Source organism: Pseudorasbora parva, chromosome 11 (genome assembly GCF_024679245.1).
Source record: "Pseudorasbora parva isolate DD20220531a chromosome 11, ASM2467924v1, whole genome shotgun sequence".
In the NCBI taxonomy this organism is placed as follows: Eukaryota; Metazoa; Chordata; class Actinopteri; order Cypriniformes; family Gobionidae; genus Pseudorasbora; species Pseudorasbora parva.
Genome location: NC_090182.1, coordinates 39,471,215 through 39,494,313, shown reverse-complemented (window position 1 = coordinate 39,494,313; position 23,099 = coordinate 39,471,215). Strand labels below are relative to the sequence as shown.

Sequence of the window (23,099 nt, the reverse complement as noted above, 5' to 3'; positions counted from 1 at the left end):
CCACCCACCGACTCTATACACGATGTGATTGGCCTGACCAGAGTTTGGTTTTTACAGCTCAGAACTGTATTGAGAGTGGCTAGACACTCGTGGCAGATTAGATTTGCTGCTGCTAGGGTGTGTCTAGATTTCTAGGCTAGGTTTTACTTCGATCAGCGCTTCTCCCTCTCTCGCTCATAGCAGATTGGCGGTTGGTTAAGTGTATTCAATCCAAGCCGACTGAGAAGGATCGCCATTCCTGTCTGAAAGTATCTTTTCAGATTTTAATCTGCCTAGAAATCTAGACGCAGCCTAGCGGCAGCAAATCTAATCTGCCGCAAGTGTCGTCTAGCAACTCTCAATACACTTCTGAGCTGTAAAAACAAAACTCTGGAGCTGAGAAAAGGTTGGGCTCGATATAGTGTTCCTTACAAGTGATCCAGGGATAATGACATGCAGCCAGGAATCGTGTTTTCCTGACATTTTTATGAGCCTGATTTCAACATGATTATTTATAACTGATCAGTCATCACATTTTTCGAGTGAATCCTGCATGTATATGTTGATGGGTCAGTGTATTTGAGCATGTATGTGGCTGCTTGTCACGAATGGAAAACAAAAGTTTTATTCAAATTCTGAATATATCATAGCCCTATTAATAAAAAATAATTATATTGCCCAGATCGTAGGCAGAGTGCTCCCTTAATCACTAAAAGCTGTCACTCATTCAATAAACGCAATCTCACAGACTTCCGCAGTGAAGCTGGTATACAATGAATCTCTTATTTTCACAATGTCTGCATTTATAGAGACGCGTTAACTGAACTCAGCACCTAGACAAACACTCGCAAGTGAGTGATGCGGTGAGTGGATTCCAAGTTCAACTCATCTGATTGGTCTGTGATTGGCTACATTACTCACCGAGGCGAAAACACGTAGCAAATACAGATACACACTGGATCATTTTCTAGCTCCTTTTCGCAAATAATATGCAGTTCTTACGAATTCTTACGGAGGATTACATATCATAGACAAGCAGTTATGGGCAGCGTTTCCCTCTTAAAGCAGAAGCAGCAGCAGGTTGGCTGTGGTTTGAGAGAGAAAATTACACGCTATTATCAAGTCTGTCTCAAACTCGGAACAGCGATGTCCATTGGGTCCGCGGACAATGCGGAATTTTGTGTGATTTCGCTGCATTCGCGCAGTAAACCAGTGCTGCCTCTCAGTCTTTTTGCCACTCAGTGGGGCAAAATCACAGTCTCTCCAGGTGACGATGGCGGGGCTTAATGTAATGACGGCAGAGTTGCGCTTGCGTGCTGCTAGTAAACACAGAAACTGGCGAACGGCGGCCTTTCGAATCAGCTTTGACCGTGACTCTGTAAGATTTGGAGTTAAGCTTTTCTCTGAGAAAAGAATGGCACTTAAGTCATTCTTAAGAAGGGATGATGTGTTCAGAAATTTGTCGACCAGATACGTTGAAAGTTTAATCTATCAACTAGCGCCGGTTCACCTTCGTTGCTCTGGTTGGTTGTAGTGCTATCCAGTTGCGTGCAGAGGGAGTTTGAAAGACAATTGAGCTGTCAATGGTGAGTTTCCAGACCAAACATCTTGATGTGGGTCTGGCTTGTCAGGCTAACCTTAAACGGCAGGAGACATTAATCACAGGCAAAGCATTAATTTTATGCCTGCATTAAATCTGCAAATCATATAAAACTATTGTGTCTCTTAAGAAGACTTTGAAAATAAACAGCTTGATTTGTATGGATTTATGCATCGATTTAGTTAGAGTTTTAGGTGCGACATGAAAGGTGAGAAAATAAGCATTATTGGGTGAACTAAACCGACCGACTACCTTTCAGAACACATCAATGCACCGCCACACTGGGAGGCAGTGGCGTTCAGTCTAGCCTCACTGCCGCAGTGAAGAGCAATGCCGAGAAGAAGACGAACAAACGCTCCACGGTTTCCCCAAACCAAGATGGCGGTGCAGGAGACAGCAGCTCAACTCTCTATGGCCCTAAAGGTGCAAGAATACCCAACTTTAAAGGTCTGTCAAGCCTTTCCTCTCAATACTCTAAACGTGCAACGGAACAGATTCCGTCTGCGCGATATGACCTTCATAACAGATCATCAAACGGAAATGATCGGTCAGATAGAAAGTGTGTGACTGCATTTAGACAGTTAACTGGTTAGCTGTAAGGCTAGATAACTTAGCAAAACAAGTCTCACACAAACACATCTTACCGAAGTGATCGCAAACTGTCGAGCAATGACATCGGTTATAAGCCGACGGATCTTTAAAAAACAGCAATTATTCGATTAACGCCAGTCTGATCCTTGTCACTCTTGCGTTCCGACAGTCTTATTAGGCGCTGTTTTATCCCATCACTGGTTTGTCCACTAGTGTAACCAGCGAGTAAGGCAGATTGACGAGAATCAATAGCGAGGTGGATAGTGACAAGATTCGTGTCGGTTGTATAGCAATGTTAAACTCGCGTACTGATCATGTCATTTCGCTTTGAACGCTGTCGGCTGAAAATATGACTTAGACATCATGATGTTCGTGTGTTGGAGGAATAGACACATGCCAATGGTGACCAGAGCTCGGTATGCAAGCGATTTATGCACCATATTAGGATCCCATTGCATCATGTTGTGTCGCTCAGTGGCAGGTTTAAGCGCAGGTGTTGATTCTTGGTGAGGGGCTTATTATTTAAATGGTTGGCATACAGCACCTTTGTTCTCTGCGTCACAGATTTCCCCCGATTGATAGCGTCGATTTGTCTGAATCCTTGCGTCGACCGATTCCCTTGATGGTTTGATGGCGAGTCGAATGCTTCGTAACGTGTTTTTAGCTCATTGATCTCCTGTTAAACGACGCCCGTTTATGTACACGCTCACTGAATGTCAATAATATATGGTGTTCACTGCTGTGTCAAGGGCATGTTGCATCTGAGCTCGTCTTGCAGCATTTGGGAATGATTTCCAGTACCTTCTTAATCATTGCATCATGGTCTAACCACGCAAACTAGTCACTATTTCTGTGTGCAAAATGTGTCCAAAGACACATTGGATAATGTTGAATATAATGTATGTAATAACGCAGTAGGGGAATGTTTGTGGGTCCTGATAATGCCAAATGTCTTATTTTACCAGTAAAAAAGTGGCCTACATTATAAATATATCCAAGTCAGTGACAGAGTGCATATTCATCTAAAATAATTTTGTATTTTTAGCTTCAGGATCGTGTATATTTTTATTCTGGTGTCACCATTGCCATGCGCAGTTAGTTATTAGTTATAAGCCTACGCCTATTCATTTTCACTCAGTGTAATACCAAATTTAGCATTTTACCAACTTTTACCACGTTAATATCATACGGTAAGATCAGTATCACGATATGTTTTGAATTGTGAGACATGAGTATATAGGAATTATCAATAGAATTTATAAACCAGCTCTTTTAGTAAGGCACCGATTCTTGTAAAATTATGGGTCATGCATTAAAATAACACACACATATATTGTGTAGCAGCGTAGAGATCTAAATGGATAGTTATCTTTTTGATAGGTGTAATGTGAGTTTTATTTATGAGTTTAAGTTATCGACATGAATGAACAATCTTCTATTGTTTGATGATGAAATAAATCAATATCTTAAAATTGCTAATATAAATGAAATATTTGATTCTGTATGGTTTTGTTTTTGGCTTAGTTGTGTGCTGATTTATGCATCAGTGCTTTTGCATGAATTCTGGCCTGAACTGAGGACCTCTCTCTTCTCACTGCCAAAATTACACCTTGTAATCCATCCAACAAAGGTTATAGCTTCAATAATAGCATTGACTGATGTAGGGAGTTTATCTACTCTAAAACATCTGTACGTGAATAGAGCATTGCAAATGTTGATGCTACTTATCTGCCCTGATTGTAAGGAAGACAGATGGCCTGATCAAAATAAACTGGCGGGTCCTGAGAGATAAGATTGGAGGTTTCTGCATCTCTGCCTTTTCCACAGTTGAGGTAGTGCTGTGCATCCTGGCCTAATGATCATGTAAACCTTCATGACCTTTCTCTCAAATGGTTAGCTAAAAGAACACAGACATCTGGAAACGATTTACTTTACTAAAACTGTACTTTCAAATCTTATAAGTCAAAAATGAAATGCTTACTAAGGATCCACTGGAAATATAAAGGGTTAGTTCACCCCAAAATTCTGTCATTAATTACTCACTGTCATGATGTTCCAAACCTGTAAGACCTTTGTTCATCTTCAGAACACAAATTAAGATATTTTTGATGAAATCTTAGAGCCTCCTGAGCCCACATAGATAGCCATGTTTTACCAGTTTCAAGGTCCAGAAAGGTAGTAAAGATATTGTTAAAATAGTCCATGTTACTCCAGTGATTCAACCTTAATGTTACGAAGCTACAAGAACAAAAGCTACGAAGCTTTTCTTCACAAAAAGTATACTTTTCTCAAATACATTATTCGAAACTGTAAAGGGTTTACCTTTTTTGTGGACACTCACAATAACAAAATGTGCTTTTGAAAAAATAAAGAAAACAAACAAGATGTGCTTTTCTGTTGTTTCGTTTTCCTTTCTGTGAATTTGTTTGTGAAGCGCATCACAAAATAACTGAAACTCAGCACAGCATATAATACTTTTAATTTTTTTAGTTTCGTTCATCTGTTGAATAATTGAAATATATTTTGTATATTTATTCCGTTTATGCAAATGCTTTTTACAAATGTCTTTCTTGGTTCACAGATGCACTGCAGGTGTATGAATTATCATGTTCTGTTGATATTTGCTCATGTAAAACTAAACCAAACTTTTTTTCAATTTTTAATGGATCACAGACATATCCATTTTACTAATTCAGATATGGGCCATCTGACCAATCAGAGCAGAGTAGACCAGACCAATCACATCAAACTGGGCCATCTGACCAATCAGGGTAGAGTAGGTTCTTGGGAAGGAGGGATTTAGAGAGACCAAACCATTTCAGACACTGTTGCTGCGTCCCAATTCACCTGCTTATACTATGTCCTAAAAGTATGTACTCTTTTTGTGAAGAAAAAGTATATACTTTTGAGTGTGTAGCAGAAAAGTATGCAAGCTTCGGGACATACTACTTCGCCATCTTTAACGGACTCTGTCACTTAGTTACGTGCATCCCGTCACCGTTTATCTGCCCTGTCAATCATCGTCAGATTCGTCACAGTTCAAATCCTTCACATTCAGTTTAATCTCCTACCGTATCGGAGATAAATGTAGCCGCTCGTTGATCTGCCATTTGTGGGTCTTTAATGCAGAGACTCTCCTCGTGTGTTTGCAGTTTAAATATAATGATGCATTTAAAAGTTAATGGCCAAACTTGTCATTACAAAAGTTCACAATGCTGCTGCAGGTGTAATATAATGTGGACAACACTGAATAAATATATTTTTGTCAGGTTAAATATTGATAGTTGGTCACTCAAACCCCTTTATCTAAACTTTTCTACTTAACCGCCGGACTCGCACATCCGCCATGTTTGTAGTTTTTAACGCTTTTTATCCGCGTTTGTAGTTCTAATCGAATCCCCATACGACCTCGCAGTGGGCTGTGGGCAATATCAGCCGTTTGAGTGCCCACCGATTCATACTTCGAATATGGACCGGAAATAGTAAACCATCCGGGTACCTTTGGAATACTCTTTTCAACATACTATGATTTGGGACATACTATTCTATTTTCGAATACTATTTAGGATGGATAGTATGCGAATTGGGACGCAGGGTGAGAGAAAAGAAGAGGTAATGCTGCAATTTATGTTATGAGAAAATTAAAAGGGATAGTTCACCCAAATATTTTAATTTTGTCATCATTTACTCTCCATCAAGGTGTTCCAAACCTTTAAAAATCTATTTGTTCTGCTGAACACAAAGAAAGATATTTGCAAGAATGTTTGTATATAAGCAGATTTTGGGCCCCATTGACTACCATAGTAGGGAAAAAAATACTATGGTAGTCAATTGGGGCCAAGATGTACTGTGCATGGATGCATGTAAAACTATTTTAGGAAACTAGCATTATAGAATAAAATGGGTATTTTACAGCGATAATTCACGCAGATAATAACCCTCATGTTGTTCCAAACCCATTACTCTTTCATTTATCTTCAGGAACCAAATGAAGTTATTTTTAATATTCAGTCATCCTTTTTGTACATCCTTCCCAATTGTTAATGCGTTAAAAAGCACAAAAAAGATGTGGTCATAGTAATCCATATGAATCAAGCAGTTTAATACAAGTCTTCTGAAGAGATATGATCACTTTATCTGATCTTTTTCTCCTCACATACAACACTGATCAATGCACATTGATGACAGAAATAAAATTTTTGGGTAAACCAAACCTTTAGAGAGAGAGAGAGAGAGAGAGAGATGGATGATGGATAGATATGGTGCTTTTTGAATTATTGTTGTGAAGAATAATATTACCAAGCAACTAACAAATCGCTGTTTTATTAGCTAGTTGAAATTGTGCCTAGTAATGAAAATCTGTTTATTTACCTCAACAGGTTCCTTATGAAACCTTGAACAAGCGCTTCCGTGCAGCTCAAAAGAATATCGACCGGGAGACCAGTCACGTGACAATGGTGGTGGCAGAACTAGAGAAAACGCTCAGTAGCTTTCCAGTGGTGGATACCGTAGTCTCTCTCCTGGATGGGGTGGTAGAGAAGCTCAGCGCCCTCAAGAGAAAGGTATGCTGACTCTGAGGCATCACGTTGAACAACATATGTTCCTTTTACACTAAAGAGTGAAAGTGTTTCTTATCTGATAGGCAGCTGAGTCCATCCAGGCAGAAGACGAGAGCGCCAAGTTATGCAAGCGACGCATAGAGCACCTGAAGGAACATAGCAGTGACCAGCCGGCCAGCGCCAACGTTTGGAAAAAGAAGCGCATGGACCGCATGATGGTGGAACACTTACTACGATGTGGCTATTACAACACCGCAGTCAAGCTAGCCAGACAAAGTGGGATCGAGGTGCGTCTCTCTCCACTTTTCCTTTGAGGCCAGTAGGGGTGACCCCGAATAGTCGAAGATTCAATGCATCTATATGCAGAGCCGGATTCAACCAGCGATCTCACAGTCGAATCTTTGCGGTTGTTATGAAACGAGTATCATACCATTTTGGCAATATGGGGATGCTCAATATTTTAGACGTGGTGCTGCGCTGAGCTTCGCGTCTGGTGTGCGACCCCTTTAAGGGTGCGAGGCTAAGCGCTGTGCCTTTAAAATTCGAACACATTGTTTTCAATGAGTGTACGCCATAGACTGTAAGTACACACACCGGCGGCAGCATTCGGCGCCTGTCCGCGGCGACTCAGGAAGTTGTTTAAAATCCTGCCACGCCACAGAGCGCCATTTCAGGGTTTTATATTACATTTATATTTCCCTCAAATCGTCAATATACATACTGATTTCACCGTGCTACAAGATACACCCATCGTGCAGCTCTTCTGTCAGAAGTCGATTCAAAATTGAGATCATGCGTATATAATGTGTGCGTCCCGTGTGAAATACCCGAGTGGTGACGCTGAGCTTCGTGTCCGGTGTGCGACCCCCTTTAGGAACAATCGGCTTAAGAATGTGCATGTAAATGCACTCAGTGTTTTTTTCCTCTCTAGGCATGTATTTTTTTAGGTTTATTTATCAAAATGTTCTTTTATATATTTGTGTGATGTTCTGTATCTCGATCGCGGCTTTAAAATGTTATGAGAGAGTTTTCTGAACGTTTTCTCGTTTATCCACCACGTTACCTTTTATTTAAACCTAAATAAGAAAGCCATTGTCAGTTCGTCTGTCAGTTGGCAGGCAGTTTTGGGCACTTTATTAAAAGTTGTTGCTGTGTGCACTGTGTAAAGGAAAATAAAAATAGTCTACCCTCATGCTGACTAGTGTCGTGCCCCTCCCAAACCATTCACACACACATACACTCACCCTTAAGTATTATTAGGAACACCATACTAATGCTGTGTTTGACCCCCTTTCGCCTTCAGAACTGCCTTAATTCTACGCCTTCAGAACTGCCGTAATTCATTGATTAAACAAGGTAATAAAGATAACCAGCAGCCATATCACCCTGTAACTCAAGACTCGTTTCCCACTGAAGCTAAGCAGGGCTGAGCCTGGCCAGTACCTGGAAGGGAGACCAACTGGTAAAACTAGGTTGCTGCTGGTAGAGGTGTTAGTGAGGCCAGCAGGGGTTACACCCCTGGTCTGTGTGGGTCCTAACACCCCAGTATAGTGATGGGGACACTATACTTAAAAAGAGCACCGTCCTTCGGATGAGACGTTAAACCGAGGTCCTGAATCTCCGTGGTCATTAAAAATCCCAGGATGTCCTTCGGAAAAAGAGTAGGGGTGTAACCCCGGCATCCTGGCCAAAATGTGCCCATTGGCCCATCTGTCCATCATGGCCTCCTAATAATCCCCCTCTCCTGATTGGCTTAATCACTCTGTCTCCTCTCCACCAATCAGCTGGTGTGTGGTGAGCGTTCTGGCGCAATATGGCTGCCGTTGCATCATCCAGGTGGATGCTGCACATTGGTGGTGGTTGAGGAGATTCCCCCCTTCAAAGTAAAGCGCTTTGAGTGCCTTAAAGTGCTATATAAAATCGAACAAATTATTATTATTTATTATTATTAAGGTGCTGAAAGCATTCTTTATAAATGTTGGCCCATATTGATAGGATAGCATCTTGCAGTTGATGGAGATTTGTGGGATGCACATCCAGGGCGCAAAGCTCCGTTCCACCACATCCCAAAGATGCTCTATTGGGTTGAGATCTGGTGACTGTGGGGGCGATTTTGGTACAGTGAACTCATTGTCATGTTCAAGAAACCAATTTGAAACGATTCGAGCTTTGTGACATGGTGCATTATCCTGCTGGAAGTAGCCATTAGAGGATGGGTACATGGTGGTCATAAAGGGATGGACATGGTCAGAAACAATGCTCAGGTAGGCCGTGGCATTTAAATGATGCCGAATTGGCTCTAAGGGGCCTAAAGTGTGCCAAGAAAACATCCCCCACACTATTACACCACCACCACCAGCCTGCACAGTGGTAACAAGGCATGATCGATCCATGTTCTCGTTCTCTTTATGCCAAATTCTGACTCTAAATGTTTCAACAGAAATCGAGACTCGTCAGACCAGGCAACATTTTTCCAGTCTTCAACTGTCCAATTTTAGTGAGCTTGTGCAAATTGTAGCCTCTTTTTCCTTTGTAGTGGAGATGAGTGGTACCCGGTGGGATCTTCTGCTGTTGTAACCCAACCACCAGGTTGTGTGTGTTGTGGCTTCACAAATGCTTTGTATTGATGCTTTTTGTATTGAGTGGTTATTTCAGTCAAAGTTGCTCTTCTATCAGCTTGAATCAGTCGGCCCATTCCCCTCTAACCTCTAGCATCAACAAGGCTTTTTTGCCCACAGGACTGCTGCATACAGGATGTTTTTCCCTTTTCACACCATTCTTTGTAAACCCTAGAAATGTTTGAGCATGAAAATCCCAGTAACTGAGCAGATTGTGAAATACTCAGACAGGCCTGTTTGGCACCAACAACCATGCCATGCTCAAAATAGCTTAAATCACCTTTCTTTCCCATTCTGACATTCAGTTTGGAGTTCAGGAGATTGTCTTGACCAGGACCACACCCCTAAATGCATTGAAGCAACTGCCATGTGATTGGTTAATTAGATATTTGCATTAATGAGAAATTGAACAGGTGTTCCTAACAATCCTTCAGGTGAGTGTAGATAATTCGACTATCAGTCGACTATAGAGTTTCGTCAAATCTGATTCGAATGTGTAAATCCTTTGTTGGGGACACCCCTAGTGGCGAGTAAGAGGTTTGCGTTGGTTCTCATATGGCTATGTTCTGTCTTCGCAGGATTTGGTCAACATAGAAATGTTCCTTACTGCAAAAGAGGTTGAAGAATCTCTTGAACGTCAGGAAACAGCTACCTGTCTGGCGTGGTGCCACGATAACAAGTCTCGCTTAAGAAAAATGAAAGTAAGATGCTGGGTTCGTTTTCCTCCCAGAAATGTACTTGCATTTTAACCACCATCATGGAGCCACAGTATGTTTGTGACTATATTTCTTGCAGTCTGTGTTTTCATTTCAGAGATGTTTTGTCATGTAGCCTGAAGACGGTGCAATTTAAAAGGTGAAGTTTATTCGGTTTTATTGAAATATGTCCCTGTTCCCAGAGCTGTTTGGAGTTCAGTTTAAGGATCCAGGAATTTATTGAACTCATTCGACAAAACAAACGAATGGACGCAGTAAGGTATGAAACATACTGGGATTCATGGCTGGAGTGCCATTCCAAGTTTATCTGAATTGCTGTAATTTATTGTTTAACATGAATACAGATCGTAAGTAATAGTTGGTGTTATTAAATAAAAATGAATCTCGTTTAGACATGCACGCAAACACTTCAGCCAAGCAGAAGGAGGGCAGTTGGATGAGGTACGACAAGTGATGGGCATGCTGGCGTTTCCCTCAGACACGCACATCTCACCATATAAGGTAAATTACATTTCTGTATCTGTATTATCTGACACTTATCTTTCACTCAAAGGAATATTGATATTGATTGTTTATTGGTTGTGAATATGCCACCACAGCAGGTACAAGTTCAATGATCCGCAACATTTTTTTTTTCCTCCCAGGATCTTTTGGATCCAGCTCGCTGGAAAATGCTGATCCAGCAATTCAGATATGACAACTACAGATTACACCAGCTGGGGAACAACTCTGTGTTTACCATTACCCTGCAGGCAGGGCTGTCAGCCATCAAAACCCCGTATCCTTTCTGCAGTAACATTCATCATCCTTAACAAACCCTCTACTACACACACCTTGACAATAAAATTGCCACTGGCTAGTAATTTTTTTGTTTACACGCCACTGATGGCAGACTGAAATTATATATTAGGGATGTCACAATACTCAATATAATATTGAACCGTTCGGTACGGCATTCACGGTTCAATACGCGCTGGTGAAATGCGTTTTTTCGGTTTTGCATTTCATTAATTATTTCCATTTCTCTCAGTTTGAAATATTTATCAGTTCATTTCGGCTCTTTTTGAGTGTGCCTGTGAGTCTACGCGCTGATTTGAGCAAATATCCAATCATATGCACTAAAGTTAAGGGATGTTTACCCGCGTTTTAAAGCCTTGCCAGTTAAACATTATGCATGCGAATGAAATGTTTAACTGGCAAGGCACGGACTGTTCAATGCATGCACTGTTTTGCATTGAGCACGCGCATTAAATGTCTGTCAAACACGTGATTACTGGACAGTCTTACTGCGCTAATACTGTCAAATACACACATGGTTAACATATATACACAGTTGGTTAACTTATGTCTAAAGTGAAAGTAAAATCGCGTGCGTCTATATATGAGATGTGAGCAGGTCTTCAATTGACAGCAGCAGCCTAGTGAACAGGCTGTCCTTAAAGGGACAGTTCACCTCTAAAATGATGTTAATAAAAAAGATCTTTAATACAGTAGTTTTAATAAATGTTGTATATTGAAGACTATGTAGTTTTAATTTAACCTACATTTATTCATTCAATTTCATACTTAAATGCTACTGTACATCTCTGAGCTGCCACTGTAAATCTTTATATATAATTATTTTATATTATACAATACACTGGGAATCTGTTTTAAGTTTAAGTAAGGGGTTTCAAGTCTTTTAAGTAAAATAAAGAAAGAGTATTGGAATAAAAACATTTTCTCTGTAACCTTTTTCTGTTCCGGTCGCCTAAGGATAGAATAGCAGCACAAAAAAAAAGCTTCAGCAAAGCTGAATTTTCAGGATGGTTCCTCCAGTCTTCAGTGATCATGATCCTTCAGAAATCATTCTAATATCCTGATTTATTATGAGTGTTGGAAACAGTTCTGCTGCCTAATATAGTTGATGAATAAAAGGTTCAAAAGAACTGCATTTATTCAAAATAAAAACATATTTTCAAATAATATAAATCTCCTTTACTATCCTCTACTATCCTCTACTATCCTACATCCTTGCTGAATAAAATTATTGATTTATTTCAGAAAGGAAAGGAGAAAAAAAAGACTGACCCCAAATGGCTGACCAGGAGTGTATATTGTTGTTACAAAAGATTTCTATTTTTAAAACATTTGATTCTTTTTCTTTTTTTTACTTTTTATTAATCAAAGTATTATAAAAAAGTATCACAGGTTATGAAAAAATATTAAGCAGCAGAACTGTTTCCAACTTTGAAAATGAATCATCATATTAGAATGATTTCTGAAGGATCGTGTGAGACTGAAGACTGGAGGAATGAGCCTGAAAATTCAGCTATGGATCACAGAAATAAATTATCATTTAAAGTATAATAAATTGAAAACCAATTAATTTACATCGTAATAATATATCACAATATTACATTTTGTTTTCTGTATTTTTCATCAAATAAATGCAGGCTTGATGAGCAGAATAAACTTCTTTCAAAAACATTACAAATGGTAATGTGTCCAAACTTTTGGCCTGTACTGTATATAGTATTTCAGTCAGTGGTGTCTAAACAAAAAAAGTTTTTTTCAGCAACACTGAATGACCAACAATATCTTAAGCACCACCACCAGTCCTTATATATACAGTAAAAGGACTGGTGGTGGTGCTTTAAGGGGGGGTGAAACACTCAATCTCCGTTTCAGTCAATCTCATGTCAATCTTGAGTACCTATAGAGAAGTATTGCATCCTTCATATCTCCGAAAAGTCTTTAGTTTTATTATATTTTTAAAAGAAAGGTAGGCTGTTCTGAGTCTTTCCCGGAAAAAAAACGAGCGGATGGAGGCATATCGTGTGGGCGGAGCTAAAGAATGACGATCGTGCGCAGCTATTGCTATTGCAGTTCCGCCCACTACCGGAGAAACCGGCATATTTTCTGCTTGTTCTTAAAAGCAAAATAATTCCAAATTAACTCTGTTCTTTTGACGGAAAAAATACAATAACGAATAGTTAATTCTGCGTGGCATTTAAAGGGGGGGGTGAAATGCTGTTTCATGCATACTGAGCTTTTTACACTGTTAAAGACTTGGATTCCCATCCTAAACATAGACAAAGTTTCAAAAACTAATGTTGGACGTTTGATGGAGTATTTCTGTGTTAAAAATACTCCTTCCGGTTTCTCACAAGTTTCGGCGAGTTTTTTTCGAGTATGGGTCGACTTGACGTTAATAGATCGGAAGGTCCTTGTATGGGCTGTACGGGCTCTTCTCCCTGTAGGATGCGCGTGACTAGAGGGAGAGAGAGGAAATGCACGCCGTAAACAGTCTCTCAGGTGCAGATCCAGTCGTCCGTGAACACTTATGACGCGCCGCGCTCCACTTTATTCCTATGGGTGACGTCGAGCGACTTCAACGCTTCAGCACAGCATTCCGGCAAGGCAGCGCTGCATTTGAACCGATTTGAACGCAGAAATGACGGGAAGCTTCAAGGCATTGCTTCAGTCGCGTCACAAAGTGGATTTCCACGGTCACTGCGGTCACAGGACTTCACCAAATCATACCAAAGAAGTGTGTTTTTGACAGAGCGGTCCCAGCGATAAAGGTTCGGTCCTGCTTTGGAAGCAGCCGGTGAGTAAATCAACTTCAAATGTCTCTGCTATTGGCTACCGTCGCATGAGTAAACATCAGTAAACGATACGATCGCGTGCTTCGTCATTCAAATGCGCTGACGGTTACTCCATTGTTGCTCTGTATAACGTTACACTAGTCTGACTCTGACGTGCAAAACCGTTTTGCTTGCTACCTCTAAGGTCTAGTCACATACAATAGTCCATAAACCGAATCATGTCCTCATAAACTGCGCGTAAAGACACAAAGGCCCCTAAATACAGTACATACCACAGAGACGGACATCCTGATGTTGCCGTTTCTCCTGTTCAATTTATTTCAGCCTCAGATTTGATTGTGGATCATTATCTGTATTAGCTGAGATAGATGGGTTTCTCCACGCTTGAGGACATCACCGGTTTGTGCACATTCGTCATTCTTTAGCTCCGCCCACACGATACGCCTCCAGGCGCTCGGTTTTTTCCGGAAAGACTCGGTACAGCCCATATTTCTTTTATAAATATGATAAAACTAAAGACTTTTCAGAGATATGAAGGATGCAATACTACTCTATAGGTACTCAAGATTGACATGAGATTGACTGAAACTGAGTGTTTCACCCCCCCTTTAAGACTGCCCATCCATTGAGCTCAGCTGAGTTGAGATTGAAACTCAAGAAGCTCAGTCGGAGATTTCAGCGAGTGAAAATATGACTATGCTAAACTTATACTAGCCTCTAACACACACACTGGCATATAAAATCTAAAAATTGATTAGCCAGTAGCTAATTGTAGACATTATTTAGTCGCCCAGCGGGAAGATTTAGAAGATTCGCATATGCTAGTAATTTACTTACATTGTAGAGGGTTGCTTAGGGTTTTCAGGTTGCATGTCCAGCAGATGGAGGATTTTAACAATTTTAACAATTTAATTGAATCATTGGTCATTGCTTTAAGTGACTGTAAATGGTATTTTAAAGAAATAAAACACTGTTGGTTTTATTAGCCTAACTGAATAGTTGTTGACCTTAATTCCAAGTTTACAGGCAGTGTTATAAAGAGGATGGCACTTCCAAAAACCCAGACTGCCCTGTCTGCAGTAAGTCGCTGAACAAATTGGCTCAACCTCTTCCCATGGCCCACTGTGCAAACTCAAGGCTGGTGTGCAAAATCTCTGGCGAGGTCATGAATGAGAACAACCCACCCATGATGCTGCCTAATGGCTATGTTTATGGATACAATGTGAGTTTTGAAACTATTTTTGTGTTCTGTGGGCAGCTGTGTCATTTTCATATTCATATTCATATTTCATATAGTGTATATATGCTATACATTTTATTCCAGGGCTACACAATGAATCCAGATAAAACCGATATCGCGATATGGCTGTTTTGCAATTTTATCAAATTTCACAGGCTGCGATTGAATTAAATAAATATCTGTGCTGCATGTTTCAGAGTGAAGCACGACCCTAATTCGTCGGGTGTTTGCTGTATCTCAGGGTGGATTGGTTAACAGGTTTATATTTTTTTAATATTGATATAAATGTATACAACAGTTCGACAGCGAGTGTGAAACGAGCCAAAACACCATCATTAGTGGCCAAGCACTGAAGGTGTAAAGGCACCTATTGTAATCGTTGGCCGCCTCCTTCCTCTTCATCTTCATCTTCCTCCACTCTTGTATATGGCAGCTCATAGAACCGCTTGTGGGAAAGTTATTACATTTGGCACACAGATAGAGGACAGTCCATTCACAAAACCAGGTAGGATGAACCAAGCGGCAACCTCCCGCGATCTCTCTTGAAGCCAATACGGAAGTCATGTAAACTGCAATTCCTCGCCACTAGGGACAGGCTCCAGAAGGGAGCAGAATCTCATTGAGCCCCATGTTGAAATTCTCAACTTTACAGCAGGAAAAAAAATTTTTTTACAGCCTGGGAAAAATTGTGGTTTTGGCCTATACGGCTAATTTTGACCTTTATGACAATTCTGAGGGGGTGATTTTTTTTTTTTAAACTCGTTCGTTTGCATTATATAAAGCCTTACGCCGCATTCACAAGGGTGGTAGGCGTTAACGCTTCCCATTTACTTTGAATGGGTGACATCATCCGTTGCCGAACTGAATTGTGGGTTCCGTCGCGGCGCTTCACTCGCGTTGCAAGCGGCAGAAGTTGAAGAATTCTCAACTTTTCAAGCGCCAGCGCAGGCGTCATCCAATCAGATCGCCGTATGCAAATATCCTACAGCAGACGCTAGCCAATTGCGTTCATTACTGCTCCGTGAACCATCCAGACCATAGACCGTTAAAAATCCAGAAGCAGCTCCTGGACCACTACGTGATATTCTTCCCGCTGTCGGCGCTTTTTCGGGATTTAATGTTCTTAACAGCTTCGTGCACCTGTGCAGTGCGCTGACAACAACTACACGGGCAATCGCACTCGCACATACAACCAAAAAAGGCGCTTTTTTGTGTTGTGTTTTGGTCCAAGCGGCAAGTTAATGTGATTGGCTGTTGTCACTATGACGATCGCGTCAGCACCCAGCTTCAGCCACGCCCTCCGTCAAGCGTTAACGCCTACGCCCCGTGTGAATGCGGCGTTAAAGTTCTGCTTAATGAATAGCGTGGTTACTTTGAGTGACAGGTGGATAGCCATTCTGCCGTGCAAAGGCAAAAGGCCGTAACTTCGTTTTTGGTCGAAAATGAGTTATTGACATTTTTGGGACATTCAAGACCTCCTTTATCATGTGGATAAATATCGTTAGTCAATTCGGTTGTTTTTTCGAGAAAATTATGGACTGTCTTAACAGTAACTTCCTAAAGCCCAAGAGAAACCAAGGCAGAACACCGTAACAGCAGTTACCGCTCTTTGCCTTTGTTTTGGAACGCTCAAACTGAGTTACGGTACTCTGCCTTTGTTTAGTCATGCGTCTAAATTAAGTTACGGTACCGACATGCAGTTATGGTGTCCCGCCTTTGTTTTACTGTCTATTAAAGTTTGCGATTTTCATTCAAAGATGTAAATGTAATTAAGCTATGTAGCCTATTGTATCATTTTTCTACTAGATAAAAACATTAAAAACATATTGCAATAAATAATTACTCTGTTTAGCCTATGAATGGGCAATCCGATCCAGTCAGCGCTGTCATTAGAGTGTGATAGCCAAAGTTAACCCTTGATTAACCAGCGGCACTATTTGCTATTTATCTTATTCCAATCCCATGCATTTTTACATGATTTGTTATTTGTTCTATTTTTTATATCTTTGCATTATATATGCAAATGTTTATTCATTAGAAATAAGCATATCTTGTTCATATAATTCAGTGTCACCTATCAACCTGTAAGTTTTGCTGCACAGCAATGAAGACACTCTTTATAAGACGTATTGTGTCCTTGATACGGCATCAAAATGCAACCAAAGCACATGATGGTAATAAGAAGATGGCTATAATTAATTGTAAATCATCCAAAATAAATGCCATGATCATTAGATTTTATACAGGTGTTACTATAATGATTTTGCAAATGGTGATCAGCGACCAAATATTGATAATATGGAAGTTACTCCCTTTTGCCTTGGCTTGACTCCTCATTTTTTGTAGACAATACAAAGGCAGAGTGCAGTAACTTCAAAATAGGGGTCAAAAGTCAAGTTTGAGTAAAAAAAAAGTGTATGTAGATAATTTTCATTACTAAAACATCTGAATGCCAGATTTCCAGTGTTCTACCTATAACTAATTTGGCTGGACAACAAAAAATCTTTAAAGTCATTTTTCTCAGTTCCACACTCCAGTGAGTTAAGGTCTTTTGCCTTTGTAGGGCAGCATTTATCCGCTGTTTATAGTCATTGCGTCACCTAAGCTCCGCCCACATCCCACCTCTTTGCCCATTTTCTGTTATCTGGGAGTGACGTGGGATGACACGCTGCTAAGATGGCAACGGCCAGCTCGTCTCTACTTTACGCTTCAAAACCGCTTAACGAAATCCTATGAGTGACGTCATGGACACTAAGTCCATTTTTTTTTTACAGTCTATGGGATGAACACATAGTTGCCTTTCTATTCTTCTTTTAAGCCCTTTTTTTCCTCTTTAGACTCTTTGATAGTATAAACTTCTCTCATCAGCGGGCTTAATGTTAATATCACTCTGCCCGCAAACAATTTCAAAAATGCAGTTTGGTATGTGTGGATGCCAAGGAATAATACTTTGTGTAACATTAATAAGCTATGTCAAAAAATTATTACAATAAGTTAGGCTCCATTGTGTAACAATCGAATTAAAGTACACATTTATTATTCACAATATGGAAAAGTTAAATAATAAAACAGTTGGTTAAGAGCATGACTCAAACATGCCATTAATGGGCTGACTCAAGTCATTTTTTATTTTTTGAGTTGCTTTATCCATTCCACGTCTCCCACATATGTGTGTTTTAGCAAGGCGGTCTGTGTTGCAAGTTGGTGAATGAAGATAATTCACAGGTTATAGCTCACTACACTTACAAAAGATTTTTTTAACAGTATCTCAGGCAAATCTAGTTGTATTTCAATTTATTTATTTATTAAATTATCTCAGACTATATTATGGCCCCCCCATCTAGTGGTGATTTTTGTTTTTTGGTCAAATATTCTTGCCGACCGCTGACATACACAATTAGATGGCAGCAAAAACTTTAGCCTTTCAAAGTTTTTACGAGCGAGTCAGTAGCAGACTTTTATATTGAAAGGGACTGAAACACGGATGTAAACGAGGACATTGTTTTTACTTTAAACAACTAGCTCTGTCATGGGAAATCTTTTGATTTTGTGATATAAGATTCACCTGAAGAATATCAGATAGATGCAGGTGATACACTTGTTAAGTCGATCTCTCTCTCTCTCTCTCTCTCTCTCTCTTATAATATTCTACTCTACATAATACAATAAGCTTCATCGAGGTAGTAGTGGGAAGTTTGGATCATTTTACTGATTCGGATATTTGAGTCTCGTTCAGCAAAATGAAGAATCTTTTTTCGAGACATTTCGTTCATTTCACCAAAATGACATGTTAAATAGCCCAACACATCTAGTACTTATGAAAATGTTGATTACATTTTAAAACTAAATAAAAATAAATTATAGAGTACTGCAACCAAAGCCAAATTATAAGAAACTAAAATGTTGAATTAATTGATTAGTTGTTGGGTCAGGCTATTGCAGTACATTTCTTTTGCAACTTCATATTTATCACGTTTGTTCTCCGCCTCTCGTGTCTTCGAGCTCCTCGAGACGTTAGCTGCCGACTCGTCTGTGTCTGACTCTGATCAGATCTGGGCGCTGAGCCGCCCGGTCCGTGTGTGACACAGGTCCGGAAACAAAAATGATTCTTACGAGTCTTTCGGGTTTGAGTCTTTCGTTCTTCCTGTTAGTCCCATAGAGTCTATGCTGTCAGTAACGGAAACAGAAAAGATTAGTTCTTTTGAGTCTCGGGTTTTAGTCGTTCGTTCTTTTGTCATGTCACTTGTCACCGTATTGAACACTAGTTCACAAACTTTCTAGTAACAAGCACGTAGTTATTTATTTAAATTTATTTTTAATATAATATACAGTTAATATCAGACATAGGCTCTACAAATATGGGAAATATATTGACTATTGAAGTCTAACATCACAAATTAGACTAATTTTGAATCAACTGTGTGTGTATATATATATATATATATATATATATATATATATATATATATATATATATATATATATATATATATATATATAATATACACACAGTATTGTTCAAAATAATAGCAGTACAATGTGACTAACCAGAATAATCAAGGTTTTTCGTATATTTTTTTATTGCTACGTGGCAAACAAGTTACCAGTAGGTTCAGTAGATTGTCAGAAAACAAATGAGACCCAGCATTCATGATATGCACGCTCTTAAGGCTGTGCAATTGGGCAATTAGTTGAATTAGTTGAAAGGGGTGTGTTCAAAAAAATAGCAGTGTGGCATTCAATCACTGAGGTCATCAATTTTGTGAAGAAACAGGTGTGAATCAGGTGGCCCCTATTTAAGGATGAAGCCAACACTTGTTGAACATGCATTTGAAAGCTGAGGAAAATGGGTCGTTCAAGACATTGTTCAGAAGAACAGCATACTTTGATTAAAAAGTTGATTAGAGAGGGGAAAACCTATAAAGAGGTGCAAAAAATGATAGGCTGTTCAGCTAAAATGATCTCCAATGCCTTAAAATGGAGAGCAAAACCAGAGAGACGTGGAAGAAAACGGAAGACAACCATCAAAATGGATAGAAGAATAACCAGAATGGCAAAGGCTCAGCCAATGATCACCTCCAGGATGATCAAAGACAGTCTGGAGTTACCTGTAAGTACTGTGACAGTTAGAAGACGTCTGTGTGAAGCTAATCTATTTTCAAGATCCCCCGCAAAGTCCCTCTGTTAAAAAAAAGGCATGTGGAGAAGAGGTTACAATTTGCCAAAGAACACATCAACTGGCCTAAAGAGAAATGGAGGAACATTTTGTGGACTGATGAGAGTAAAATTGTTCTTTTTGGGTCCAAGGGCCACAGGCAGTTTGTGAGACGACCCCCAAACTCTGAATTCAAGCCACAATACACAGTGAAGACAGTGAAGCATGGAGGTGCAAGCATCATGATATGGGCATGTTTCTCCTACTATGGTGTTGGGCCTATTTATCGCATACCAGGGATCATGGATCAGTTTGCATATGTTAAAATACTTGAAGAGGTCATGTTGCCCTATGCTGAAGAGGACATGCCCTTGAAACGGTTGTTTCAACAAGACAATGACCCAAAACACACTAGTAAACGGGCAAAGTCTTGGTTCCAAACCAACAAAATTAATGTTATGGAGTGGCCAGCCCAATCTCCAGACCTTAATCCAATTGAGAACTTGTGGGGTGATATCAAAAATGCTGTTTCTGAAGCAAAACCAAGAAATGTGAATGAATTGTGGAATGTTGTTAAAGAATCATGGAGTGGAATAACAGCTGAGAGGTGCCACAACTTGGTTGACTCCATGCCACACAGATGTCAAGCAGTTTTAAAAAACTGTGGTCATTCAACTAAATATTAGTTTAGTGATTCACAGGATTGCTAAATCCCAGAAAAAGTTCTTTAAGTTGAGAAACTCAAGTTTTGAGTTTGTACAGTCAAAGGTAGACACTGCTATTTTTTTGAACACACCCCTTACAACTAATTGCCCAATTGCACAGCCTTAAGAGCGTGCATATCATGAATGCTGGGTCTTGTTTGTTTTCTGACAATCTACTGAACCTACTGGTAACTTGTTTGCCACGTAGCAATAAAAAATATACTAAAAACCTTGATTATTCTGGTTAGTCACATTGTACTGCTATTATTTTGAACAATACTGTACAGCCATATTGCATAGCTACTTGTGTGAGAGAGTGCTCATATAATCACACATTTTTTAGGCAAATTTTTTTTTCCAGAAATATTGCAATTAGATTTGCAGCCTGATTCTATGCCGTTAGCCATGCTGTATATGCACAGTGATTAACATTTCCTTGCCTCTCGTTTTCAGTCTCTCTTGTCCATTCGTCAAGATGACAAGGTGGTATGCCCCAGGACCAAAGAGGTTTTCAACTTTTCCCAGGCCGAGAAGGTTTACATTATGTGATGCGAGCTCCACAAAACTTCTGGAACGTGACTTTGCGGCGCCATCATAGGCTGGGTGAATTTCTTGTAGACATCATTTGTTCAAGGGTGTCAATGCTTCAGCCCTTGTTCCATGAAAGTGAAATTCATTGACAATATGCCCTTGCCCTCAACCAGCCTACAAGACCTTCACAATGGAGTTGTTCTGCGCAAAACGGACTCTTGTGACGAGGGATTTTCTTTGGTTGGTGTTTTTAAAATGGTTGATAGTTTGGCATTTATTTATCTGTTTTTTTTAATAGTGTAAAAACCAACCAGCACGACTCCATACCAATTTATCTCAAAGGAGCTCCTGCCTTGTAGTGTGTTAACAAAAGAATTATTCATTTTTGTTTTTTTGAACAAGGGCACCCATTTAGGTCATTATTTTTAGATAGATTGTGAGTAGGTAGTTGTAGAGAACACTCTGCCTTGCTTTTGCACCTGTGAAATCTGTGACATGCATTTATGTTATGATATTTTGACTGACATCCTCAGTTTATGAGGGAACATGTTAAAAAAAAAAAGCTGTAGCATTTATAGCAATACTGCTCTGCTCTGATGTACAGACTAGAAAGACACAACAGTGTTTCCGGCTTTTGTTAAAGAATCACATTAGTTTACACTTTAACAGTATGTACTATATGGACTTATATCATCATCATTCATTAAATACAACTTTGTGTATGACCAAAGTCCTTTTTGGACTAGTATGCAAGATTGAATTCTGATGGATATGCCTATATTTTTTCTTTTGTTATGACTAATGGTATGTTGTGTTATACAAGAAAAATATCTCATGTTCATTTAACTTCATGCTGCATTTAGTGCCGTTTTGTGACTAAAGGATCAATTGTAAAGCAGTTTTTGGTGTTTTGTATCTCGGGGTAGGTCCAAATCTCACAGTTTGTTTATTACATGGGCGGAAGTTTGATCATACAATAAGCTTCATCGAAGCAACTCAATGTTCCTTCGTTACTAGTTCTAAAGTGATGTTTTAGAATTAGTAACGGAGGCTTGGGCTCAACTGTTAAACTGTCAATTTGTGATTTGAATCTGTGGCGGAAGGAATTTGTTCTGCACAACCCCCCTTATGTGAGGTTTCTTCTGCTTCAAAACTGATTAATATGGATATTAGAATTTCTCAATTCATTGTGTGTATACAGTCATTTTGAACACAATTTCCAAAGCAGGATATTGGGAAAATAAGTTTTTGATAATGTTCCCCATGCACAAAACCCCAGAAAGTCTCAGGTTTCACAGGATCAACAGCAGGTGACCAATGGAGGGGGGCTGTCAATGAAAGGCCCTTTTAGTTTCACTTTAATGTACACCAACATCCCTTCCTGTTGGAAATGATTCTCCATGTGTTTAACTGTAATTGTGGAAAGACTTGCTTAGAAACTGCGCATGCATGTGTATTTTGGTAGGGTAGATGGGTTGTTCGTGTCGAATTGCCAATAAAGATTGATTTGATTATATATTGTCTTTGTCTGTCTGAAAAACAAGGTTGACCTGCCAATGGGGAAAATTAAGATTTCTTACATGTTTGAGTACCACAGCTATTATTTTACTGTACACATATGAGAAAAAGTAATATAAATAAAGAGTCAAATATACTTTTTTACCTTTTAAATTGTGAGCATGTATATTGTCGTATAACTAGTCAAGTCACCGTTTATACGCTTTATACAATACAGTTTCAAAGCAGTTTTACAGTGATATCAAGAAAATGTAATTTAGGCTTTTCAGAAGTCAGTTCAGTGTTGATTCAGTTCCAT

At 39.5% G+C, this 23,099-nt stretch overlaps 1 protein-coding gene across 2 annotated transcripts; it reads left to right on the top strand.

Moving 5' to 3' along the window:
• Window positions 1-1,868: 1,868 nt before the first annotated feature.
• On the top strand, window positions 1,869-22,799 carry maea (macrophage erythroblast attacher, E3 ubiquitin ligase). 2 transcript variants are annotated; one of them, XM_067457915.1, is made up of 9 exons: window positions 1,869-2,026; window positions 6,550-6,732; window positions 6,813-7,016; window positions 9,926-10,048; window positions 10,246-10,322; window positions 10,456-10,564; window positions 10,708-10,841; window positions 14,680-14,875; window positions 21,206-22,799. In XM_067457915.1, exons 1-9 carry the CDS (start codon window positions 1,910-1,912, stop codon window positions 21,299-21,301), a joined length of 1,239 nt encoding a protein of 412 aa, XP_067314016.1. In that variant the 5' UTR covers window positions 1,869-1,909; the 3' UTR covers window positions 21,302-22,799. The 2 variants fall into 2 exon arrangements, with proteins under 2 accessions (XP_067314016.1, XP_067314018.1); XM_067457917.1 differs by lacking the exon at window positions 1,869-2,026 and adding an exon at window positions 2,426-2,586.
• The last annotated feature ends 300 nt before the right edge of the window (window positions 22,800-23,099 follow it).